This window comes from Drosophila teissieri, chromosome 3R (genome assembly GCF_016746235.2).
Source record: "Drosophila teissieri strain GT53w chromosome 3R, Prin_Dtei_1.1, whole genome shotgun sequence".
Classification (NCBI taxonomy): Eukaryota; Metazoa; Arthropoda; class Insecta; order Diptera; family Drosophilidae; genus Drosophila; species Drosophila teissieri.
In genome coordinates this window covers 21,230,834-21,258,705 of record NC_053032.1, presented here as the reverse complement: position 1 = coordinate 21,258,705, position 27,872 = coordinate 21,230,834, and the positions used below count along the sequence as shown (strand labels likewise).

General features: G+C 44.2%; 1 protein-coding gene across 1 annotated transcript in view; it reads left to right on the top strand.

Annotated features, from left to right (window-relative positions):
• Window positions 1-27,819, top strand: part of LOC122622221 (protein toll) — a 44,114-nt gene extending 16,295 nt beyond the window's left edge. The window contains exons 2-4 of the mRNA XM_043800506.1: window positions 11,773-11,893; window positions 23,128-24,367; window positions 24,486-27,819. Coding sequence (XP_043656441.1) covers window positions 23,148-24,367; window positions 24,486-26,559 — 3,294 coding nt within the window. The 5' untranslated portion in view covers window positions 11,773-11,893; window positions 23,128-23,147 and the 3' untranslated portion in view covers window positions 26,560-27,819. The remainder of the gene's footprint in view (window positions 1-11,772; window positions 11,894-23,127; window positions 24,368-24,485) is intronic.
• The last annotated feature ends 53 nt before the right edge of the window (window positions 27,820-27,872 follow it).

Sequence of the window (27,872 nt, the reverse complement as noted above, 5' to 3'; positions counted from 1 at the left end):
CGCATAATCGCGTGTGTGTGTGGGTGTGTGACAAATGATACGAAGCCCTCGGGAAAGAAGGTTTAACAGTTCATAGACCCCCCAAAGCAGACGCCCAGTATTTTTCATTAGGCGCGAAAAATATTAAACAGACGGCAGGCAGAAATTATTATCCTGAATCTGGCAGCCAGCGGTGGCGATGATAACAAATTACGTATACGCATCACACATACGCCGCGTTGTCGCTGGGAAAGCTCATCAGCGGGTGCTGGCATTCCGCATATTTCTTCTTTTTCTTTTTTTTCCCGCCCGTTTCTATTTAAGCATCGTTTTAGCCGCCACTCGAGGCAACGTCTGGCTGTGGCAGTTGGCCCTCTAAGCTGTTGTGATTGTCAGTTGCGTTGCTAAGCTGTTTCAGCCGGAGCTACGGAAAAACAAGCAGGAGGAGCAGGAGGACTAGGAGGAGGAGGAGTAGGAGGAGGAGCAGGAGGAGAAGGACGATGGTGCCATCATCAGCGAACAATTGTTTACTCTGCCAGCGATGCGTGTGCTCGCTGCCTCGGGCACTTTATTATATTTGTAATATGTATTATGACATTTCTTTTATGGGCTTTTCCCTCTTACCCGATGATTTGTCGATCGAGCAATCGGCACGGCGCAGTGCGTTAAGCATTTATTAAGCCCAAATGCGAGGGTGGCGTTGAAACCAAGTTATGGCCACCACCCAAGCACACGCAGGAAGTGGGCGTAATTGCGTTTCTATGTTTGCTATTTGTATGCCTTCATGTGTTCATTTCCGCACGCAAATAAACAGGATAAAATCAGGCAATGGCCAGAGATTCAAGCCGAACCCAAGTGCCGCCCTAGTACCATAGTACCCCTGCTAGAAATTATTGATCGAAATACAGGCTGAGGGGGACTTCCTGCAAATGATCCCGAGGCCACATAAATCCATTCTTTATGAAGCCCAAGCATGCCAGATTGAAAGGGGTGTTGACAAATCCTGGGGGCCCCCAAAGCCTGACCTGCGGCACTTCATAAAACGTAATCCGACTGCCAGGGCCTGCGCTTATGACAAACATAATCATTAAGCCATTATTATTATTACACTTATGGCGGGCGCGTTCCGCCACCCCGCACGCACATAAATTACTCAAGGATATTGTGGGCTGGTCCACCGTGCTGCCAGCCCGAGCAATTCTCAATGATTTACGGTCCGTATTCCGATTGCCGGCGAAAAAAGGATGGCAAAGGATGGCAAAGGATGGAGCCGAAGGCGTCGCCGCTGCGTCGTCCATCGATAAACAACTCAAAATGAAATGCAATTCCGAGAGAAAATGCAAAAGGAAGCTCCTTTCGTTCTGGCTTCCAGGAGCCAGGAGTCCGGCGACTGTCTGCGGCAGACCATCCTGCGTATCAAGTGTGTGCACAGCCTGACTTGTCCATCTATCTGTTTGTCGATATTGGAAATCCGATTTTATGGCTTTTTATTTCGTTTGACTATGCGCTGATTTTCAATTGCCTTCGCACTCGCTCTGCGCTCACCCCGTTTTACTGCGCTCATCATTTTAATAATAACTTTTGCCCGGGATGCAGGACCTTCTCGTTGAGGTCCTTGTTCCGTTTCCTTTTTTGTTTTTTTGTTTTTTTTTTGTATATCCCAGTACGGCAAATTGTTTGTCTTTCATTCTCCACCGCCACTTGATCTCGTTCCCTGCGCTGCGAGTCTTATTTTTGATTTTATGAAATATTTATGTCTGGCTTTGGTCAGCAGGGAAATTGATTTTTCCCACCACCTCTGGGGGCCCGAGTTTCCCACTTTGCCTGTCACGTACATGTCCTGCGACAGCCTGTTGAGAAACAATTACAGTTACGCCCGGCGTCCAAAAAGGACCACGCCCCAGCGTCCGCCGTGCGAAACAGGTGTTGACATGTGTCGCGGCAACGAATTAATAAATATTTTATCATTTGTATAAACACAACATTTCATTAATTTTTATATATTTGTATTTGTGACCGACCGCCGGCATGCGCGCGTATCCTTTTGTCCGTGACTATGCATATTCTTCTTAATTAATCGGCCGTGTCGCGTAGTCCTTTGTGTAAAATTATTGGTAAATGCAGCCGGCAATTAAATACTTAATGCCAAAGTGCAGAGTTAAACAGCCGCAGCGCAGCAGAGAAACCAGAAACCAGAGGCATTGTCAACATCATCATCACCATCATCGACAACAACAAAGGCAGCAGCGCCAGAATCGCCATTATCTTTATGTTAATGGAGTGCCGGTCCAAAAAGATGGCCATAATAATAATAGTAATGAAAAAAAAAATAATAATAACGATAATGATAAAAACGATAATGTGGACAACCCCTTTTTGCATATTTTCAGTATTTATTATCAAATGCTTTCAATTGGGTTTCAACCAATTAATTTTCATAATGACCACACAGCCGCCGTGCTTCAGCTTCGAGCGACATGCAATTTCAATAATTTTAATTAACCCATAGACAGTGCTTAATGTGCCTGTAAATAAATTAATGTGCCAGCTCGGCAATGCCGTAATGCCGCTTAACTGGTTAATCCTTGCAATCCCGAATCCTAAATGCCTGAAACGGCATTAGCCACTTTGACACTTTTACTCACTGTTCTTGTCACTCAGTTACTTCTACTACTTTTATTCAGACCTGCATATTAAAAACATCATTTTTCATTTCCCCCCCAAAAATATGGGGGTGGTGTTTGGGGTGGGGTGGGGTGTCGCGTAGTAGTTGGCAGTGGGTGAAGGTCGCACGCACATGACGACAGTCATCAGTCAGTTGGTTAACGCGCTGTGGCCCGCTTTTGGCCCACTCTATGCGTTTAAGTGCTTGTTTGAGGTTTACTCGCAGTGTGGCCATAATCTGCCACAGACACTTGCACACAGAGCGAGACGTCAACAGATAAATAAACAAGGACGACATGGACAGACAAGGACAGACAAGGACAGACAATCGGCACAAGACAGAGACGGGGCGAGTGGATATAAACGATGTCCTGGCATAGCCTGATTAATGATGTTGCGACAATAATTAATTATATGCCTGCATCGGGGGAGTGACGCCTGCCGGGTGAATGGCTTTTACTTGGTGTGCTGTAAAATGTCGAGTGAGGAGTGAGGAGTGTGGAGTGGGTTCAGTACAGGGTTTTAGTGTGGCCGATACCGCAAGTATTTCATTTCATTCGCGCAGCGTTTTACATGGCTCGGCGTTGGTGTTGGTGCTGGTGCTGGTGAGCCACAAAAGCCACTAAATGTTGCCTAAGCAATTGCCTCGGTGGACAGTGGCGTGGGTTGGGGATTTTGCCAGAGGTTCAACCTCAATATTTACCAAATTACGCTGCTGCATATAATGGACCTCACAATGCTACCTTTTTTTAAATGGAAACAAGCATCTAAATTTAATCAACTAAAGAACTTGAAACCCCCTTCAGAGTTTTTTCTCTATCCTCCCACGTTCTAATGTGAGCTGCTAGCACGTCAAAATATATTAGAGTCGATTGTTATCGGACACTCCTTTAGCCACTCAAGTGCTGGCAAAGCTTTGGGGTAGCAATTAAAATGCAATTCAAGATATTTCTGCATATCCCTCGCCTCGAAAATTCTTCGCTCGTGTTTTTCGCGTTCATTGCCAGCGCGTTTTTCACCGTTTGCCGTTTTGCCAGTGTGTGAGTGCATGATTTAGACATTTCAATTTGCATGTGTTAACATGCAATGCAAAAAGGATTCGATTCTTATCGCTGCCACATGCCAAGAGCCAAAAAAAAGAAGAAGAAGCACTGGCTGGCGGGAGCAGTGCCCGAGTCCTGTCTGTAGATCCCTGGAACTGTTGGCCAACACAGAAAGCACTTTTCTCCACTTTCCTTACTTCACTTGGAGTCGAGGTTTATAATGGCGCAACTTCCATCGCATGCGATGTGCAGCACACTCCCACATACTCAAACAGACATATATGTATGTACATATATGTGCTTTTCGCTTTCCATACCTCTCCGCAAATGTGGAAATTTGAATATCCTGCGGTAATTTCCACTATTTTTAGTACTTTGTTGCCCTTTTGAACTGTCATTACTGCGGCTTGCGGAGTTGAGTGAGGAAAAAGCTAGAAGGAGTTGTCGCAAGGGGTTAAGTGACTGCCTGCTGGGTTTTTGGGGGTGGCGCATCTTGTGTGCCATTCACGAGTTCTTTCGCCCTTCCGTTTTTCGCTTTTCCGCTTTTCCTTGTGCCCAGGCCCCCACAATCCTTTATTTGCATGCGAGTTGAGTTACTTTTTATGGATTCCTGCATAAGCGGTTGGGTTACTAACAAAAAATACAGCGACCATTTATATACATATATATATACAGATATATATATGCGGCAAAACTTGGCAAACTCACACAACTTTGATGGGGATTTTTGATTACTTCTCAAATGGCTTCCAGCTCCATCAAGTGCTGGGGCCAGCACTCACTCCTCTTTCGCCCTAATGCGCAATTAGAGCGCCATTCGTTGATTGAGAAATTAGCCAAGTTTGAGCTGCGTCCGTCAAAAGACCGTTTTCGGCGTGGCCGAAAGGACTTATGTGGCATTAAAACGTTCAGAAGCCATTCTTCATTATGCTGGCCAAAAGCGGACGACTGCCAACGACTGCGGACGTGGTCATTGCGTGCGCCTCCATTTTGGCCACTTTCCCAAGCATATTTCTGTGTGCGTGACAATTGTCCGTAGTTGGGCAAAAACTTGGAACTCACATCCAGCGCTGGGTGCTGTTCAGCATGCCAAATATGTCTTAAAGTGCTCTCATGGCACACTAGAAAAGTACTAATTTTTAAAGAATTAGTCTGAATTTATCACGAAACAAAGATATTTGTTACAAGTAAGAACTAATTTAAGTTCAGATTCCACTTTACATTTTTGCACTGTGTATTTACCCATCCACTTTCTCGCCATTTCCTAATCAAGTTGCGCCTTGGAGTTTCGGGGAAATTGACCAGCTCCACTCGGGCGATTTCCACTAGCACATTAACCCCGAATCGGTTAAAACGCAGCGAGAGCCCCACAAAATTGGCACGTTAAAAGCGTCTATAAAATGCATGTGTAAACAAGCCCCGAACTCGTGTCCAATTATGGCCGGCACACACGGATTGGGGGGATTGGGGCTGGAATGGGCAGCTCGAGGAAAACGGCGCTTGGGCGAGATGATGAGGGGCGAAAGCCGAAAGCCGAAAGCAAACTTTTATCTAAACAAACAGCTCGTTTGGGCCAGGCCAAAATGGACGGCAGCTCCAGCAACTGGCGGAGAAGCGAGGCGCGGCATGCTAAAAATAAATGAAGACATTAGCGACGCTCAAATGACATGTTATCGACTTTGAGGGCCAGCGGGCCAAGCGATGGCGGACACCGCAATTACCGTTAGCAACTCACACACACACTCGCACATGGCCGTGTGTGTGTGTTAACCTGGATCATAAATAAAGAGCTATAATGGAGGTAACCTTTTGGGGGCAAAAAATAAAAGACAGAGAGAGACAGCGAGAGAGTAAGAGAGTGAGTGAGAACAACGCGGCTGTGACTGCGTTTGCCTTTCAGCTTTTTTAAGCGCGCTTCAGATTCTTGCGAATGATATAGGAACATGCAAACTTCCGGCGGAAGTGCAGGCGCGCGACAGAGACGGAAGACCATTTCCCCCGTACTCCCAGATACATACATGGACACGAAAAACCCATTAACACACACATACGAGTGCATACACACACACACACATACTTCGTTTTTGGGTAGCCGTTTTTTATGTGTTTGCGATAAATTCTCATTTCGCCGAGCTGCGCTTTTTCGCCGCAATCAGTTGGGTGGAAGCAACATAAATATTTTACCATCCAGCCAGACTGACAGACAACCAGGCAAACAGCCCAACTGGCGACCAGGCGAAGGGTCCAAGGATCAAGGGAAAGGACATTGGACAGGACATGCTCGAAGGCGGTGGCGATGGCGATGCCGATGCCGATGGCGAAAAGGCCACCACATAAAGTTACAAAAGTTGCGGCATTTTCAAAATGCAAATTACCATGTGCGAGTTCTTTGGACGCCTTACCCCATATCCCCTTATCCCCGCTGCACCCTTAACCCCCCCTCGACACCACGCTAGCACTCAATCAAGCCACTCGAGCCCATCAATTAAAGGTCATTTACATGTCAATGCAGCGACTGGCGGCCAGCAGCAAATAACGAGAACAACAGCAACAAACCGCAAAGTTTTACGCCCAGCACAAGTTCTCTGTAATTGAAGCATTTTAGCCCACGTCATTCCACAGATTTGTGTGGCCAACTGAAAACAGGGGCGTTGATTACTCAAAAGAAATGGGGTTTAAAAGGAGGGAGACCAAGGTGTCTAGACATCATTAGTATATAAGTTGTGCGATGTAAAGAAATTGTTATACTTACTTCAAATCGAAGCGTCTGATGTGTGATTACAAGAAGTCCCCCTTTGCCAGCGCCTCTGTTCGCTGACCCTTGCATGTTTATGGCCCCCATTAAAAGCCATGCTCCTTTGGCTGGGCGCAAAAGACTTTTGTTACGAAATTGCATTTGCTGTTGCCAAATACTTGGCAGTTTGTAATTTTAACTGCGTTGCAATTTGTTAAGTGCAATGGCCAGTGTGTTTATTTTCCAGAATTTAAGTACAGCCCCATGGTGTAGCTACAAAAATAAAGTTATTAAAGTCACGAAAAGGGTTGCCAAACAAAAATTCGCTAATGGGATTATGTGTATGTATGTTTTTTTTGATCCAGTGAAATTAATTTAAAGCCGCTTTAATATCAACAGAACTAACACGCAAACGCATATCGACCGCGAACGCACAAACTGAGGCCAACAAACGGGCCTTTGTTTCGTCAACATCATAATGTCGCCCGCTGTGCTGCTTCCGCGACAGCGGCTAAAAGTTCCTTTCCCCCTTCCCCCCTTCCACCCCTTCCCCACTCCTTTTGGCCAAGACCACCCAGCCAGCAAACAGCAGCAAACAAACCGCCCAACACCACCCACTCACCGACTCACTCGCTCACTGAGACACCACAGAGTGTACAACCCTGATTTGCATTTTCGACATTGTTTGGCCCGATGATGAGTGCCACGCCTCCACGTCTCTGATGGAACCCATTACCAACCCATTCCGCACTTGGCATCGACGGCAATTTATGTGTTGCATTGTTTATGACAGATTTATCGCAAGTTAATGACATGCGACCGCTGATTTATGCAGCCAACACAAATATGCCAGCGAAATGACGCCAAGCTGACAGACGAACGCACACTGAACGCCATTCTCGAATGCTATCTGATGGGCAAGGATCTGCCAGATACTTAAAGGCACTAATGAGCACACCTCCGCGGATCGAATGGGAATATATGGAATATAATCCATTCGATCCGCACTATTGGATGACTGCTGCAAAAGCTGCAAGTGAAATCAGAACGCCGCGTCGAGTGATTATTTTCACATTAACACAGCTGCATTTCTTTTTCTCCTTCGGCTTTTTAACTTCCTTGAAAGAGGTATTTACGTGTATGATACGATGTTGGCTACCTCAGAATATAATGAAATTCTGAATTAACGCTCTCGTAATGATGAATTATTTTGGGCATATGATGTGGCTATCTTACCTATCTTATAGTGCACTGCAATAACCTACTTCACTGCTATTATATGATATTATATGGATTGTTGACTGTGGATAATAGAATAGAATTATGTTCTTCAGTGTAAATAAAATGTAAATTACATTTTTGGGGCCCATTTTTGTAAGAGTATTTGAAGGGCGCCCTATTGAGCTTTCAAGTTTCCATCCTGCAGTTTCTTTTCCTTCTGTTGGCTGGGCGCTGTAATTTTAATAATGAGAAATTGTCAGCGCATAAAATGAAGTCCAGACAACAACGGCAGCTGACACAACAACCCACAGTAGTGGACCCCACTGAAAAGCATCCGATTCGCAGGCTGCCGCCAGTTTTAATTTAAAGCTGTTGTTGCGATGCTCGTATATAATAATAAGTGCCCGCTCTTCCTCTTGTGTACACTTCCTTTCTGGTCCCTGACATGCAAATATTTATATGCCAGCGTTGAACTTTGTTGATTACAAAAAAAGCGGAACGGAAAGGAACACGAAGAACGGAACAACAAAAGTGAAAAGATTTTTTTTGTATCCTTCAGATAGGTTTTTCTTTTTCCCCAGTTGGCTGAGTGATTTTTTTCGTTTTCGGGAAGTAGGTTAAGAGAAAACACGAATTTTTTTCAAGGCTTTCGCTTGCTTTCCTTTGTAAGAATAAGTTTATTTGGCCAAAGGTCAAGTGTAATACAGTCGAGAGTGATGTACTCGTATACATTCTACACTTTGTACATACATATGTACATACGGGTGTATATCTGCACGATCCTTTGCGTGCTGTGAGAAATGGCCTATCCAATTCGGGGCTCCAGTTTTTTGAGGTCAGTCATATATTTCAATTAGAGTTGAACATGCAAAGCATAAAGAATAAAATTCCAGCGGCATGAAGTCAAACATTCTCCGTTTTTACTCAGTTTTTACCCCGTTTCTTTTTTTGGCTTTTGTGAAATCCGAATCCCAGAGTACAGAAACCCATCGTGTGGTAATGCTAATAAAAGATGATTTATGCGTGTGGAAAATGAAGCACATATTCTCGTGCAATTTCCCAGAGAACTTTGTTGTGGTTAATGCGTGCGACTCGCTTCCTCCTGGCCAACAACATGGCCATATCGACTTTCCAGTCGTCGAAGAAGTAGAAGTAAAAGACGGTAATTAACACGCTGCACAACAGCAACCACAACTCACAACACCTAGAACGTCAGCAGCTAGAACAAAGCATAAATCTACTTTCCTGGTTCAATGCGCCGGCTGCGGTGGGCAAACGTGATTAGAAAAAGAAAAACCCCATGCGAGGGAGAACTAGTTTTCTTTTTCTTTTACCATACCTTTAGCATAATGGGAAATCGAAGCCGCAACAAACGGTAAAAAAAAAGAAGAAGGAAAAACAGCCGCAACGGCATAAAGAACTTCAGCTAACCATGTTAGCTAGAATTGGTAAAAGGCAACCGAGGAAGCTTAGAAAGTGCTGGGGAAACCAAAGCAGGGCAATGAATCGTTTCGGCCACATTTAAAAGGCTTTTCAAACTCAGCACAGCAGACGGGCTGGCTAAGTGCAGTCGAGCGCGAATTATGCCCATGAAACATGTGTTGCAAAAGATACAGCGGGAGTTGCAAATTGCAATTTGAAGTAATTACAAATGCACAACCATTCGGCGGCATTCTACATTCTACATACTAAAATGTGCCAAACAAAGGCTGAAAATTGCTGAAAAACTCATACAAAAGAAGTGGAGCCGGCGAGCCGGCGGTTGCATGAATGAAAGACCCAAATGCATACACAAATAAATTAGCAACTAAACAAAAAACAAAAGCCGAGCTCCAGCAGCTGCTGCGATGTAATTATGTAAAAATGGAGGGCGCATGCATCCACACGAGATATGAGATACATATACATGCTGCACATGCTTGTTGTTCGCAGTTCGCCTGGCAATGTGGCAACACATTTGCACATTTCATTATTTAACAAAAAGATGGCAGGGCAGGGCAATAAAAATGCTGCCTGCAGCATCACTTCTATTAACATCCATTGAGAGCTGGCCGCCCTAAGCAGGCCTCATTATGCAAACATGCACAGAAAAGCTAGAGCTTTAGAGCTCCCTAGCCCATGTCTATTAAAATTAAAATGCGCTCGCCTCCTCCTTCTTTTTTTATAATCTTTCATTCGTAAAGTAAGAGAACCGAAATTGCCACACAAACGTGGAGGAAAGGAGGCAGGGGAAACTGGTCTGCCACTTCAGTGATTTTCAATATGAAAATGCAGCCAGACACAGCTGACTGACAGACAGACAGACAGAGAGAGAGACAGACAGATAGGCGGCCAAAATGGGGGAGTTTGGGGTGGCATGAATGCATGTTACCGCATGCTTGGATGAATACGAATGCAGGAGCATTATGTGGCAACAGTCAGGGATTGCGGTTTTCAGCCTATGCAAATTAGCAGATAGACATACATATAGCTGCCATAAACGCGGTGCAAGCGGATAGTAGATAACAAACTGCTCGCATTTATCGCAGCCATTTAAGAAACTTATCGGAGAGATAATGGGCTTTAAAGACTTGTCTACACGGAAACAAATAGTTTATGGCACCATTAAAACTTATAAATTTCCTTTGAAGAAAATAATAGCATTTGTATCAGTAATCTCTTTTAGTTAAATACAAAACAAGGATTCTTTCACGATACAATGAGATATATCGATTGTTTTTTCTGTGCATCTGCTCAATTCATGGAAACAGCTGTCGATCCATAAGAAATTTAAATTGGCTGAGGTGCTGAGGTGGCGAAGAAAATGTTTCGATAATCTGTGCTAAACATGCCATGGAAAATGATGAAGAAAATCGAAAGATTAGTCCGAAGCGAAGAGCATGGAAAGTCAAATAAATATTTGAGCAAATACAGCACACATATTTGGTATTCATTCAATTTTGGGCTCGAATCCCTTAACCCCGGAACCGAAAAAGGCAATTGAATTAGAAATTCCTGAGAAGTTGTCAGTTTAGATAACTGGCAATTTGTATGCGGCGAGCAATTAGAGAATTTTGGGCCTCAAAATAAAATAACAAAATAACAGACACACACACACACACACACACACCGACTGCGACAGACAGGCGGAGATGAGCTGATGAATTTAGTCAGCAGGAGCTGGCCATGCATATAAAATAAACAAAGAAATACAAAGGATGCTTCCTTATTTATGGTTGAGTCCCAGAAATATATTCAAATATGCAGATTTGCCAAGTTTATATCCCCCTGCCCCTGGCTGCCTTTTTTCACATGGCAGACGGCAGGCAGGAAATAACCGAATTACAGAACACGACCTTTCCCATCTCGACCCGGGTGAACTTTGTCATTTATTTGCAATCTGGGCTTAGATCTTAATTATTTTCTTGAAACAGTTTCGTTTTGCCCAACCAGAATGCTTTTTCCATTTCATTCGATTGGCCCGAAATGCAGAGCAAACTGAATAAAATTGAATAAAATTATTGCAAAAGTTAGAATATTCTTTTCAAAGGGTGTCTTTTTTTCGTATGCCAGTCGCATTGCCCATTGCGAGTGATTCATGTCAAGTTGCAGCAGCACTCAGTCAACGTAATCCTTTGGCCGTCTCTTGTCTGCATTATACGCTCTTGACTTGCAAATTGTTTGCGGTTATGGCTGCATTGCAAATTCTAAGTAACAGCCAGCTTAATTAAATTAAGCATACACATCCAGCCACGCCCTTAAGCGGCTGCAACGTGGGCGACATCGCTCATGAATAGGCATTACGTATGCGTTGAAATTTAAGTGGCTCACACACATACACAGTCACACACACACACACACGTGTCGTGTGCACAGCGAACACACACTTGAAGGCTCACATGGACACGGCTTGTTTGCCACTTGTGCGTATGTATGACATAATTAGTGTCATAATGACACACCACCACATGTATATACGAGTATGTGCGCCACTTGTCTAGCAGGCTAAAAGTTGAAAAGTCTCTGAAGAAATGGCCCCACCACACGAGTCATTTGGAATGCTAATAAGATGCCCTACTCTGTCACCTACACACATCCTCTTGTCTGCGACCCCTCGGCTAATTTGCATATTTTTCACGCTTTTTCTTGCAGTAAATTACTTAAAAATACATTAAAAATGTTCAACCGGCTGCAGCTGCAACTGTAGTGGTCGCCAGGATACAAGGATAGCACTTCAACCTTTCTCCAACCCACAAGGACAATTCTGAGCAAGGTAGGTAAAAGTAAATATTAATTCTGCTTTCAGGGCGCTACTTGTAAATATTCATTACATATTGTAAAATTAATATCCGGCCAGGTAAACAGCATAAAAAATCATTTAGCCCCTCTTTATTTATATATCATTAAATATTATATTATTCAATTGGAGCACAGTTTGCATTTAACCTTTTTGTTTTGTTGTGGTTTTGTGTGTAATTGAGCATAAAGCGAACTACAAATATAAATAAATTGCATTAAATAAATATGGGGTTGCCGTAGACAATGGACAAAGGCAACGAAAAAAAAGGGAAGGAAAACCGCAATTATTTTCATAAATGTGCAGCACATTGCCAAAAGGAGCGCACAACACTTCTAAATTTCCAGCACTTTTTCCCAAAGAGTTCATAACTCTTTACACTCACTGTCAGGCGCACAACCAAACACACACACCCACTAACACACACCCACACTTGGCACTTGTTGTTACTTTTTTATTGCCACCTCTTGCCACACCATCTCCTTCGCTCTTTTTGCGAAATGCGAAATGCAAAATGCGAAAATGCATTGTGACAGCCTTTTTTTTTTAAATGTCAACAGGAGGAGCACGAAAAAATATACGTATACGCCACAAACACTTTGTCGCCGCTGTGTTGCATAAGGAAAAACACTTTTAAAACATTTTCACTGCCGCTTTTATGGGCGTCTAAAAACAAACGGGGCGCATAGAACAAAAAAATGGCTGAAAGGCTTTACGCCGCCGCGGCCACTATTAATGTACTTCTGTTCTTCTCTTTTGCCACTAGATGTGGGAGCGTGAAAGGGTCCTTAAAGTATAAACAAATCCTGTCACGCACGAAGCTTGATATTTTTCAATACAACATGAGCTTAGATTCATGTAAATATCACCAATATCATATTATTTGGCTCACGAGTTCATCTTTTAAAGGCCATCCGCAGCAAAAATGGTCGTAGAGAAACACCTTGCCCCAAGCAGTATGCAACACTCTGGCAATACATATAAGCTATCTCAGATATATTTTGCAGCTTAGCCCTGTTTTTTTCTGCCACATGTAGTGCAGTAGCTCCACGAGTTGGTGGACAAATTATGCGTTAAGAGTGCATGCCTGCGGCTTAAAAAGAGCTGAAGAATTTAATTAAATTTTGACAGAGTTAGCAGAGGTCATGAAAAACCCAGCTGACCAGCCGAGCTGCCTTAAATCCGAGCACTGACAACCCAGAGCGGGGAAAAAAATTGGTGAAAAATGTTTAAATTTCGCGCATGGTTTTCAATTTGACGCGCTGCTAGAAAACACGAGCTTTAGAGCCCACTTAATTGGTTTTCGCTAGGCAACGGCAACGGCAATGGCCACGGCTGCTGACCGCAAATTAAAATAAAAGCGTGGGCCAAAACACACGAAGGCCAGTGGCGTATTTGGCCCAGCTGAAGAATAAGCAAAGCGGCTATACAAAATTTAAATTGCATTGCCAGTTGACCCACCGAATGCGGCGGCGGCAGCGGCAGCGACCACGTGGCGAAAGGACAAACACAATGTGCACGGCTTATTTGACTTTATGCAAATTGATTGCATAAATAATTTATGATTAAGGATCGAGCAATAATTTGCCAATTTAAATGCACAATTAGTTTAATTGATGCGCTGTCACACGCCCACCAATACCAAAACATACGAAACAAACAGAAAAACAAAAAAAAAGAGGAAAAAATCTACAGAAAACACAGAAGCGTCAAATATGCAGCTGCAATCCGAGCGAAACAAACTCGACGGCTATGTATTTGACAAATAAATAATAAAATGTTTATTTCCATTTCGAAAATGTTGCCATTTTGCCATGTTGACAGGCCGGCCAGTACATAATTATGCAAAATTCAGCGCCAGCCCAAATAAATAAATAAAATAAAGTTTCAAACAAGCGACTGCAATTAAAATTAAAAATTAACAAAATATTTTTGCCAGCATAATCGCACACACACACACCCACGCACACACACACGCTCAGACACAAAATTAACACCCGCACATGGATGGCATCGAGTTAAAGCTCATTAAATTTGCATTTGCATATGAAATGCATAGTTTCAACACCTCGCCTGCCCGCCCCGCCCCCAAATTCCATCTTCATCCGCCCTTCTTAGCCAGAAAATATATATTTTAACGAAAAACCAATTAATGCAGCCAAGCGGATGGGGCTGCTCCTGGTGATGTTGGTCCTGCAACTGAAATATTTCGTATATGTATGTGGCGCAGCCCATTGCGAAAATATGTAAATGCACAAATTTCATGTGAATTACCATCAAATTATTTTTGGTTCGGTTTTCACGGGAATGACGCCAACAATTATGCACAATATTTGTGTGCTTATGGCAGCTGCTGTTTTGAAATATTAAAATATAATTAAGGGGTTATTACCAGACGGAACTACTCGTAATTAATTGCTTTGAAATCATAGCACATCATTTCAGCTTATTCTTAAAACTTTTAGTACAGCAAAGTATGAGGTTATAGAATATATAACACCTTTTTTGCAAACACTCACTGTTCCACTATCTGTGCAGCCATCAGCACTTTTTACTCACTCAGTTTTTCATGCACTTTCCACACTGAGTCCTCATGGAACGTTCATTAAGTTCGAGTGTTGGTCACAAACGTTGCGCATAAAGTGCACTTTACGAATTCGCGCATTTTTATGACAAGATTTCAGCTTTTCATTTTCATTTGAAACCAAAAGGCCAGGAAACCCTGCACCACCCCCCTCGCCATCTATTAAGGCTGTAACGAAATTTTTATTTACTTTCTTTTATTTGTACTTTGATTTAATGGCCATAAAAATGCGGGGCGAAGGAGCCAAGTGAACGCGCGTGCATAAAAATCACAAGGCACGCTGTGAATTTTAATACAACGCTGCGTATACGTAATGATTTCACTTCGGTCGTCGCCATTTTGATTTTCCATTTCACCAACAACTGTTGTTCTTGTGGTTCTTCTTCTTCTTCTGATTGTTGGTGTTGTTGTAGCTGGTATAACTGGTGACTTTAAATCTCCCTTTTTTTTTAACTCTGCAATTGAAACATGAAATTGCATTTATTGTGCGGCAACAATGCAAACAGGGAGCACTGCATACTGACAGAGTCCTGGAAAATAGCCTTGTGACACCCAAAAAGTAGGCAGAGATTTTTGATTTATCCCCACAACGCCACATACACACACCGCATATGTGAGTTGTGCATCGGCATATATATGAATACTTATGTACATAAATTGAAATGAAGTGCCAGGCACTTTTGTGACCGTTTCAGAGATTTTAATCTTTATTTATAGCCACTGTGGCCGGCATTGTCCTGCGGGCACATCCTGCATTTTCGCGGCTATTGGTAAATTTATGTTAAGCAGCATCCGCACTCTCAGTAATTTTTGTTGATTAATGTTAATGTCTCTATAAACGCGTGTGAAGCATACAATACATTTATATATCAACAAAAATGTCCATTTTAAATGTTAATCAAAGCGAGGCCAAAATCTATCATTGTTTATACATATTTAATGCCTAGCCCCAGAGGCCAAAAGGCCAACGAAAAAAATCCAATCTAACAATATATATATAGTAGCAACAATAAATAACCCAAATCAGAATGGGGACAAAAAGTGCCAAAATCGTATGGTTTTCGGCCGACAATGAAGGGCAATCAATACTTTTTTCTGGCCACTGCAAAACCAAGTCGGACATTCATCGGATGTGGTGACGGTTTGCCTGTCCGTCTGTCTATGTGCAGTCGTTGCATAAAGCAATCAGTGCAAATATACACACAAAACAGTGCTCTTACAAATAAATATTGCATTGGGATTAAGTCCGTCACAGATAACTCTATTCGCATGGCCTGGTTTTACTCTTCTTTTTCCATTTGTGTCCCAAATTTGGCGGCGTTACGCGGAAATATGCTTTGGTTTTGACTACAGCTTTTTTCTTTTATGTAATAAATAAATTCGCGTGTTTACATGCTAATTTATTTAAAAATCTCAATAATTCTTTCCTAAAAAGAAGTGCTTAAGTTTCCCAACGACAAGCTAAGAGCAATTGGCAGCAACGAAACTGGCTAAAGTGTCTTAATTATCGCAGCTACAACTTTAGGTCCACCAACTGGGCTGGCCGAAAAAGAAAATGACGGCCCCTATTGAACTAAAGCGAACAAACAACGCGACCAAACGAAGCAATAACCGGAGCTTAAATGGCGAACAAACAGCGGGGTCTTGTGCGATTATTTATAACAAGCGCAAAATGTGCACAATTAGCGCTATATACGGCATCGGCCTATAAGTGGGGTACATTCGGCGGCCATAATCATGGCCAGCATGCCATTTAGGGCCACAGAACTTTAAACGTGACTCACATTTCCAAAGAGCGGAGTTGGCAGTGGGGAGTTTTGCTTTTGCTTTGCTTGGGGACCGGCGAATTAAGCTGCATACAATAAAACAAAGCGAAAATTATGAGGACCAGCAGCCGTGGACAGGAACAGGAACAACAGAAAATAAACGGAGACGACAGGACGAATAAATAGAAATCAAGAAAGCATAAAAATGCTCAGGGACCAAAGAACCGACAAAGTTTGAATGCAGCGAAAAATTAAGTAGTTGGTCGGATATGAAACCTGTGCTTTGGTTTCCCCAAAGAAACGAGATGCGCCTCCAACCTCATTGGTAATTGAAGTGTACACGTGCGTCCCCTGGCAATCGGACTTGGCCACATTGGGCGGATTGTCGGTGGGTTGGATGGGCTGGTTAGCTGGGCTGGTTAGCTGGTCTGGATAGCTGGGTTTAAATAGGTTGGGCTGGCCAGCCAGCATTATGCTGTATTATTTACAATATGAGGGCCTGCCACTTAGATGCCCATACGCAACCATCGCCTGGGCCCATAAAACGCTGTTTAAATGAACGCTGGCCAAGCGTGGAATGGACGACATTTTCATTTACGATGCCAGCGGCTCAAGGAGCTGAAGCCAAATTGAATGCGGACTGGGTGTCTATTATTTTATTTCTATTTCTGTTCCGCCGGCAGCCAGCAGCTAGCAGCCATCAGCCAGCAGACGGTACAGTAAAGCAACGAGGAACAGAACCCATTCCACACGACGTCGAGTTGTTTATTTATGTGATGGACTGTGCGTGTGTGGAAGTTGCAGATAAATTTACTTAGCCGCCCGAGGAGAGCGCTCTAGTTGAGCAACTCCGTAGCTTAAGGAAATGACAAGTTGCAAGTGGAAGAGTGGACTTGGCCAGGGAGATTGATGGTGCTGGTATAATGAAGCGGGGCAGAGACGCTGAGATGTTCCAGCTATTGTCTTGCCACACCGAAAGAAACGCTGTGATCCTGGTATTTGAAATTTAATATAATAATTCATTTCACCTAGTTGTCATATAGTTCAGAAACCTAATGTTGAATGCCACAAGCTATAGATGAATATTTGGTAGAAAGAAAAGTAGAGAATATGTGGTTTTTGCGTGCATGCTCTTGAGCTTGTTTGCAGTGCGTCATCGCCTGGCGAGTGGAAATCAATTTACGTTAAATGTTTGCCCATCCACCGAATCTAAACACGGCCGGCCACATCAACCTGGGCTGACAGGATGTGCGCTAAGTGAGCCAAGGAGCCAGTGGAGTGATGGACGGAGGAGCGGAGTAGTGGAGGAGTGGAGCAGTGGAGGAGTGCAGGAGCGAAGCAGTCAGCCACAAAGTATCCATTTGAGTGACTTTGGGCTAGATGCGAGGCAGAGCCACAGAGCAAACAAACGACCACTGGCGCTTCTGCGTTTTCTGCCACGGCAAACAACTGGCTGTGCAGCAAAAACATCATCATCATCACAAGCAACGTCATCAACGTCATCATCACCATCATCACGGTCTTATCGTCATCGACCTGGCCAACAAGAATGGGGCCTATTAAACTTGAATGCGTCACGCATGCTTGCTGCTCCTTCTGTTGCCCCAAGTGGTGCTCCTCCTGCACCGCCTTGCCCACGTCCACTGCTAACTGCTCCACTGCCATTACCATGGGCTCAACAAGTTTTTGCATTTGTCTCGGGCACGAGCGCATTATGCTTAAAACTTTGCGCAAAACTTGGGACGACAACATGATTAACAGACAAATGACATTACAAAGCCTTTCACTTGGCGACTTCTCCTCACTTTGCCAAGAAAATGACAAAAAAAATGGAAAAAAAAACTGCAGCAGCAGCAGCGCCTTACTGCCTTTCTATTTCCCAGACAATGAGCTGGCTTTCAACGAGATCTGAAGAGGCAGTGGCCCTTTGCTGGGAAGGGATACATGGGGGAGTGTCGGGTCTCGGGCTGGAATGCGCAAATCAGGTCTTAACCCCTTTTCTTTCATCTGCTTAGCTGTCTGCCGTAACTTGAACTTTCAGTGAGCTGTGCAGCTGGCAAGAGTAATGAGTGAGCGAGTATCTTATGGATTTGGCATTGTCGCTGACTTTGAAGTTGGGTTTTTTGTTCACTCCACTACGGCGCCTCGCCTCCTCGCAAAACTTGAGCTCTGCTGCTGATGCATTCACTAATAGAAATTTTAAATTTAAATGCCAGCATTTCTTACACTCATCCCGCCCTTTGGCGGTTTGCACTTAACGCAAAGGCGTTACAGCAGAAGCAGCTTCAAGATATTTTCAATTCACTGCTTCACTGCGGCACCAGCAGCACTTTCGTTTCGTGCCCCCTACTTCTTTTGCCTCTGGAATTTTGATGCGCTTCGGCTGAAATTCTGCAGAAGAGTAGGTAAGTGTAAGCCATAAATAATGAAAGCGGACTTAATGTATTCATTCGAAGGATGTCTTAACCTTGCGAACCAAACCCTGCCAACCTTTGCTATGTTTGTGCATAATTAGCTCAGGAGCAGCAGCTTGGGAGCAATTCCAGGAAGATGTTCTACATTTATCACTGGCTTTCACTAGGAGGCACACAGCAATATGTATTAATTGCAACTGGATATTTATGAAAGGCATCGCAAAATGCCAGACTTGACATTTAACACTGTAAATTATATTGCAACATTTGTCGAGACACTTGAATGTGCTCGAAAACATGGTCTCAGTTGTGTGCAATCTATGCTTTAAATAAATTCGAATAGCAGATATGTATGCGTTTAGTTTGGAGATACTTCTTTAGTGGCTATAAAGCTTTTGCACACTTATACTCGTACTAGTTTTTGTTTTCTGAATAATATTCTTCTGTTATGCACTTACTGAACTGCAATCGCTCATTCAATTGTATTGGAAAGAAAAGCACTGCCACATTGCCAATCACACAATCACATATTGAACAGTTTCCAATTTTGCGATATTAAGACCCGCTTAGAGACTCTTCACATGCCGCCACCCCCCGCCCCCTTTCCGCCCCCAGAAAAACATCTTAAGATGTGGAGTACACAGATGTTTACTTAAAGCTCCCGTTTGGCAATACATTGGCCCATCTGGTTGGCTATATAAACATGTCTCGGCTGCCGCCTGCTCACCAAAGTGTTGGAGGCGATGCCTGTAAAACCAGAAACATGGGGCCAAAAGACTTGCAAAAGTTTTTGGGGGAATTGAAATCCTTTGGCAAACAACCGAGCAGCCGCACACACACACACTCATATGTGTATGTGGCTACACACACATTCGTATTGAAAATGGGGGAAAATGAAACATTGCCAGTGCAGTGGGATACAAAAACCGCACTTGGCCAGACTTTCGGTTTCCTAGCAGCTAGCAGCTAGGGGCAGCTAGGCGTTAGGAAATGGAAAATGGAAAATGGTCGAAGGACCTCCTTCCCTTTTCCCCCCTCCTCGAGTGCACTTCACATGCGTGTACGAACTTTTCTGAAGCATTTGTAAGTTTTTAATAAGAAATTGTTAAACAACTTGTTCTGCTTTTTTTTATATGTTTTGTTTTTGCTTTCCTTACTGCTCCTTAGGAGCTTTGGAGTGGCTGCTGCTGCCGCTTGGCAGAAATTGTAGTAATTAGTCATGTTGATTGATGAACGGGCTCAATGTGTGCGTGTCAGTGTGTGTGTGTTTCACTCGTATTTCCTCTTGATATTGCAAAAATTAATTTAAAGGGCGAACAATATGTCAACGCCATTTAAACACTTTGGCATTTGCCGTAATCCCGACAGTCGAGCATTAAGAAAACTTAACCATTAAATGTCTGGCTGGGTGGTTCCCGTGCAGGAGGCAACCGAAAGCCAATTTTCCAAGAGCAACCTGCGGGCGGTACGACTATTAAACATCGGTCTTGGGCACCCACACCCACACCCACATCCACATACCGAAGTGGGTAGGTTTGCTCTCGGGAAGGCTTACATTGTGTACTCCTTGGGTGAGCAATAAAAATCCAAGGTGGAAGCGAGGAGCTTCCTCCCCCGAAAGGAGCTCCAAAACTCAAATTCTACCCACACAACCTCATTGTGCCATGCCTGCGGTTGTAATTTAGTGTGCCTAATGAATTTAGTACCGTTACATACCGGAAGTGAGCATGTGAGTGCAAAAATGCGCACTCAACTGGAATGTCTGTGGATCTTCATGGGGTCTCTGCCTGCGTGTGTGTGCGAGTGTGTATGTGTGTGGGTTACTACGTGCTGGTATTGAGCTTTCCCCAGTATCCTCCATCCTGTGAGCTGTGTGCGCTATGTGTGAAAATGTGTGAAAAATCTGCGCTCTGGCAAAACTTCGTTAACCTTTATTAACGACACCGAGCGTCTAATTAAACAAGACAAAATTTTAAATCGAGCGTAACGCTTGCGCAGGTATGTGTGTTCATAATTTCCCCAGCATGTGTGTGTATATGTGTGCGTTTGTGTGAAATGAGCAATTATTTTTAATTGCCTGGCGGGATTAAATTGGGTGCCAGAGCAGGATTCAATTAATTGGCACGGCCCCAAAAAGTTCAGCAAGCAAAGGCCACACTTCTAGCCTGATTGCCCAATGTAAATGTTGTTGTTCCATATCGAGGAGCAGGAGCAGGAGTAGATGGTTCCGCTCCAGGCAAGATGTCAACAAAACGGGGCACAATCCGCCCCAGATTAGATTGCATAAACAAAACGCGCTTGGGATATCAATTCGAATTGTAGGAGGTGCCTGGTAGCAGGTTCCAGGTTTCAGGTCGTTTCTGGATATTTACACGGCCAGCGTGGCATAAAAGCGAAAAGTAATTTTCCTAAGTGAATATAAATGTTTAAAATTTTGCCAAGAAAAGCAACACAATAGCCAGTTCGCTTGGCAAACAGACTGGCTGACTGGGCCAACGAAGAAATTTAAAAGGCAAAACACTGTGGGCCAAGGTAGTTTAGATCCACTCATTGGGTGAAAAGTGCTTAAAGTTTAATGCCAAATTGAAGTTGGCCAGGACGAGGAAACCTTTGCCGTTGCAAAAACAAGGTGTCGAGTTCCGAAACTCCTGTGGCCCAAACAAAGCGTGTCTATTTTGCCATCTAATAGCTTAAGGGCAATATGCTCGATATCTGCCATCTGATGGCCAACAAACACTTGGCAGGCACAATGCCTTCAATTTGCAATAACTATTAGCATCAGCATTTAGCCACATTTCGATTTTCAAAGCATATAACCTGTCTGTCTATCTACCAATCTGTTCTCCCATCAAGAGAAAGCAGCAGATGTTTGAAATGACCAACAGTTGCAGATTTTTCAGTTGCCCCGAAATTGATCAAATTTTGCGAGTTAACGAAGCACAACTCAGATTGTGAAGGGGAAGTCAAAAATCAATATAATCTGCACAGCCAGGGGCCAACCCTTGGAAAATGTCCTAATTAATGAGGAAAAGTCACCAATTTGAAAATCAAATTACAGCGCGCATAATTAAATTGCCTTATCAAAATTTCATTCAAAAGCTTCTGGGATGGGGATGGCAAAATACGAGACTTTTTTTTTTTCTCTCAGCTTTCTTTGGCTAATGGGACAGTTGACAGTGAATGCAATATGGCCTAAAGTTGCCGATTTTAGGGGCGACAGCTAGAAAGCCGAAAAACTTTTAATTGAATTCCTTTCAAATTGTACGTAATGGGCACAATTAAATTGTCACCATCAGATTGAGAGGACGTCAAGGAAGAAGCAGCTGTTGGCTGAGCTGCTGGCTCAAGTTCTCGCCGAGCTTTGGCAAAAATCTCGTATTATGCAGCACTCGAGCGCATGACAAATTCATTAAATGCACAAAGACCGTAAAGTGCTCCACTGTCCACATGGAGCAACAGGACGAAAGGATGTTGAATGTCGGTCGCCAGTCGCCAGTCGCCGGACGAAGAAATGAAGAGAGCGTTTTACAAAATTTTATACACTCCCTGACCGTAATTACACCACACCACACACACAGAGGTAGAGGGCAGCCGCCGGGATTACAGGGTATGGCGATTGCAGTCGGGAGACGGAGGACGCAGAACGGAGGACGAAGGACGAAAGATGGGGGAACAGTAGTTGGGCGTGGTTTCGAGGTGAGCCAACCATGAAATGCAACACGGCAGAGGAAGCGAACTCCGAGAAGCGAAAAGGATGTGTTCTCGTGCCATATTTATACACGAGTTGTGTTGCCACTAGGTGTCGTCGTCCGGTGCTTTGTGTGTGTGTGTGTGTGTGCACGTCCTTTTTGCCCAGGAGTCCTGTGATCCTGTGATTTTCAGCCCCACAAAACGTTGGCATTTAAATGAAATTCATTTTTCGGCCTCTGCTCCGCACACACACGGCGTATACGGCGTATGCGTGCTGCTAATGAAATATTTTGAACGGGCTGTCAAAAATTCTGACTCGCGCTTAATTAACCGTCCCGTGATTAAGCCGCATTCAAAGGACTTTACGCACCGACGTGCAATGAGCACATTTGCCAAATTTACTCCACTTCGGCAATGGCACAGTGTTTGTATCCAGTTTTATTTCTCTTTCATACTCGTATAACTACGTAAATGTTAATGCCGCCTCCCAGTCGCTGCCTTTTCATTACTTTTCGAGCATTTGCTGTTCTGACTGTCATTATGGGAATGACAAATGCGCTAAAGTTTTCTTCCTATTAATTACGGAGTGTGCACTAAAGGGAAAATCACCTTGGGCACGTTATATATAAAAGCTATAAACAGTTTCGTGGAATAATTAGCCTATAATTAATCATACTAAATATCAATGGAATGATAATTTCTATGAATTGACTGCCACACATTTCTAATCATTCCTTTTAATTTCTCTATTTGCAGTGCACCCACAATTGTCCATCATGAGTCGACTAAAGACGGCCACCGAGCTGGCACTGCTGCTGGTGATCCTACAAGTGGTCCAGTGGCCAGCCACTGAGGCATCCTTCGGTCGGGATGCGTGCACTGAGATTAGCATCGACGGAGTCTGTCAGTGTGCACCCAGTATGTCGGAATACGAAATCATCTGTCCGGCGAACGCAGAGAATCCCACGTTCAGGCTGACCATCCAGCCCAATGACTACGTACAGATCATGTGCAATCTGACGGATACCACGGACTACCAGCAGTTGCCGAAGAAAATGCGAATCGGCGAGGTCGACAGGGTTCAGATGCGACGGTGCATGCTGCCCGGTCACACGCCGATCGCCAGTATCCTGGACTACCTGGGCATAGTCGCGCCCACGACGCTGATCTTTGAGAGCGACAACCTGGGCATGAACATAACACGGCAGCATTTGGACCGTTTGCATGGCCTGAAGCGATTCCGGTTCACCACCCGTCGTCTCACACACATTCCCGCCAACTTACTGTCGGATATGCGGAATCTGAGTCATCTGGAACTGAGGGCAAATATCGAGGAAATGCCAACGCATTTGTTCGACGATCTGGAGAATCTCGAGTCCATTGAGTTTGGCAGCAACAAGTTGCGACAAATGCCGCGTGGCATTTTCGGCAAGATGCCCAAGTTGAAGCAGCTCAATTTGTGGAGCAATCAACTGCACAACCTCACAAAACACGACTTCGAAGGTGCCACCTCGGTGCTGGGCATCGATATCCACGACAATGGAATCGAGCAGTTGCCGCACGACGTGTTCGCCCATCTCACGAATGTCACGGATATCAATCTGAGCGCCAATCTCTTCCGTTCCCTGCCGCAGGGCCTATTCGAGCACAACCGACACCTGAACGAGGTGCGCCTGATGAACAATCGCGTTCCCCTTGCCACACTGCCATCGCGACTGTTTGCCAATCAGTCGGAACTGAAGATCCTACGGCTGAGAGCTGATCTGCAAACGTTGCCGGGTGATCTCTTCGAGCATTCCACACAGATCACCAACATCTCGCTGGGGGACAACCTGCTGAGCACTCTGCCCGCCACTTTGCTGCAATATCAGGTGAACCTGCTGAGCCTGGACTTGAGCAACAACAGGCTGACACATCTGCCGGACTCACTCTTTCAACATACCACCAATCTGACGGATCTGCGTCTGGAGGATAACCTGCTCACCGACATTAGCGGGTAAATACATTCTACACTTTACTCTTTACTTTAAGGCAATCGCCTATAAACATACCATATTATTATCGTAAAATATGTTGTTTTTTAACTAATAACGTTTATTGTTTTCTAATTACAGCGACATATTCAGCAGCTTGGGCAACCTAGTGAGCCTCGTCATGAGCAGGAATCGACTGCGCACCATCGATTCCGGAGCTTTTAGCAGGACCTCTGGAATGCGACATCTGTATTTGGATCACAACGACATCGATCTGCGGGAGCCATTGCTGGACTTCACATTCCAGGGCACAATCAGCTCCCCGTTTGTTCACATGCTCGGCCTTGTGACCCTTAATCTGCGCAACAACTCAATCATGTTCGTCTACAACGACTGGAAGAACACGATGCTCAAGTTGAGTCAGCTGGACTTGAGTTACAACAAAATTAGCTCGCTGGGCTACGAGGATCTGGCATTTCTATCGCAGAACAGATTGCACGTCAACATGACGCACAATAGGATACGGAGTATCCAGCTGGACAAAGATGTGCACTTGGACGAAGACTTGAACACAGACTTGGTGCATGTGGATCTCAACGACAATCCCCTGGTCTGCGACTGTCTAATCCTCTGGTTTATCCAGCTGGTTAGGGGCGTCCATAAGCCGCAGTATACCAAGAAGTTCAAGTTAAACACAGACCGATTAGTTTGCAGCCAGCCAAATGCCTTGGCGGGTACTGCAGTGCAAGAGGTGAAACCCCAGACGCTCCTCTGTCCGCTGGACTCCTCCGAAGATCCCAGGGAGAGAAAATGTCCACTCGGCTGCAACTGCCATGTGCGAACCTATGACCGTGCACTGGTCATCAACTGCCATAGTGGCAATCTGACTCATGTTCCCCGCCTGCCCATTCTGGAGAAAAACTTGCAAATAATGGAGCTGCACTTGGAGAAAAACACACTGCTTCGACTTCCTTTGGCCAATACATCCGGCTATGAAAATGTCACTAGTCTCCATCTGGCTGGTAACAATCTAACCCACATCGACGTGGATCAACTGCCTACCAATCTGACCCATTTGGATGTAAGTTGGAACCAGCTGCAGAAGCTAAACGACACTGTGCTGAGTTTCCTTAATCGTACCATGAAGTGGCGCTCTGTACAGCTGTCCGGAAATCCATGGATGTGTGATTGCACCGCCAAGCAGTTACTCCTCTTCACCCAAGACAACTTCGAAAGGATTGGAGATCGTAATGAAATGATGTGCGTGGACGCCGAGGTGCCCACACGAATGGTGGAATTGTCGACCAACGACATTTGTCCGGCGGAAAAGGGTGTGCTCATAGCCCTGGCTTTGGTAATTGCCTTGACTGGTCTTATAGTCGGTCTCATTGCGGCCCTGTACTACAAATACGAGACAGAAATCAAGATTTGGTGGTACAATCACTTGGGTTCGTTTTGGTGGCCTTTTCCTATCTTGGAGGAGGACCTGGACAAGGACAAGATGTTCGATGCCTTCATCTCGTACTCGCACAAGGACCAGAGTTTCATTGAGGACTACTTGGTGCCGCAACTGGAGCAAGGACCTCAGAAGTTCAAGCTTTGTGTGCACGATCGCGACTGGAAGGTGGGCGGATACATTCCCGAGAACATTATGCGCTCCGTGGCGGATTCAAGACGGACTATTATTGTGCTCAGCCCGAACTTCATCAAATCGGAGTGGTCGCGCCTTGAATTCAAGGCGGCACATAGATCGGCACTGGACGAAAAACGCGCGCGCATTATTGTGATCGTTTACTCGGACATCGGAGATGTGGAGAAGCTGGATGAAGAGCTGAAGGCTTACCTGAAGATGAACACCTACCTGAAGTGGGGCGACCCGTGGTTCTGGGATAGGCTGCGATATGCTATGCCTCATCGCAGGGGTATCGGTAATGGATCGCTGATCAAGACGGCGCTGAAAGGTTCCACGGACGACAAGCTGGAGTTGATTAAACCGTCGCCGGTGACGCCGCCGTTGACCACGCCGCCGGCAGAGTCTACCAAGAATCCGCTGGTAGCGCAGCTAAATGGCATCACCCCGCATCCGGCCATAATGATTGCCAACGGCAAGAACGGCCTGACGAATCTGTACACACCCAATGGCAAGTCACTCGGTAATGGCCACATCAACGGCGCCTTCATCATCAACCCGAATGCCAAACAGAGCGACGTATAGGACTGGGAGAAGGCGGAGCTGTTCCAGTTCGATCCCGATGATGAGCTATTGTTCCGTTAAAGAAGCCTCCAAGACGACCACTGCCACTGACGAGGCGGTGAAAGCACCCAGCTGAATGTAAAAAGTCTAAAGAATATTATCGATTTCCTCGTGTTTGGTCATGTAACAGTCGCCCCCTTATAGGTTTAAATATCTTGCGCTTGTAGAAGCTCCAGGAAAACTTAGTGAAAATTTCAAATTTCAATATTTCATGTGGCCTTTGTTGACGAAAAATGAAACAAAAATGATTGAAACAAAAATGATTAGTTTGAGGAAAGATGAGATGGAAACACAAGCTAGTTTTACCACATCACTCTGTTTTAAGTGTTATATGTAAGCTTAGCATAGACCCTGTGCAGACTCTTGTAGACATAAAAATCTCATTTATTTAGTAATTATTTGTACACTAGGATTATTGCAAGCTGCCGCATTCAAAACTGAGAATAGCTCAATGCTAAAATACCTTTGGAAATGACCACTTTTATTTATATTTTACTTTTGAACAGAATCTCAAACGTAATGGGAATCTGAATTTTGAACAAATCGAGCTTTATTTCGAACTAGCTACTTGCTTATTATTTGTTAGAACGCAACCTACAACTAGGTGAACCACTTGCAATACACATACGACGTATCCAAATAGTAGTATAGACTCTGTAATTGTGTGAACAAACGCAACAAAAGCAGCCGAAATGAAATACAAATTGCCTTCTTTGAATGTATGTATGTACGTATGCTAGATATATAGACCCCAAGGATTCATAATCGATTGCATACACACCCCGTCTCTGTACATAATGAATGGATAATGATTTCTGTACTTTTCCAAAACGTATCGCACAGCAGATTCAAGGTCCTACCCACAACTATCACTAGTATCAACTGTAATCTCACGCCCATTTAAACGACGCTATATAAATAAGTACATACCGCGCCAAGACATAATTCAGTGGACACACACGATATCATGTCATCTACCAAACAATTAGGTTAGCTCTTCATCCATACGAAAACAGAATATCGTCTATGATACGTAAATGTAATTAAGCTAAAGTATGTGTATATCGTCTAAGCTATAGATTGTCTCTGATATGTAATACCTAAGGTACCTACAGATTTATGCAGACACACTCATTTACTCTGTATGCGTATAAGTACATTAAATCTAATTGTATATGAAACACACATACAACGCAAATAAAATATATTTTAAAAATTGAAGCCCACGACATTTTTCATTTATCCCGACCAAGGTAACAGAAAGGTAAGATATT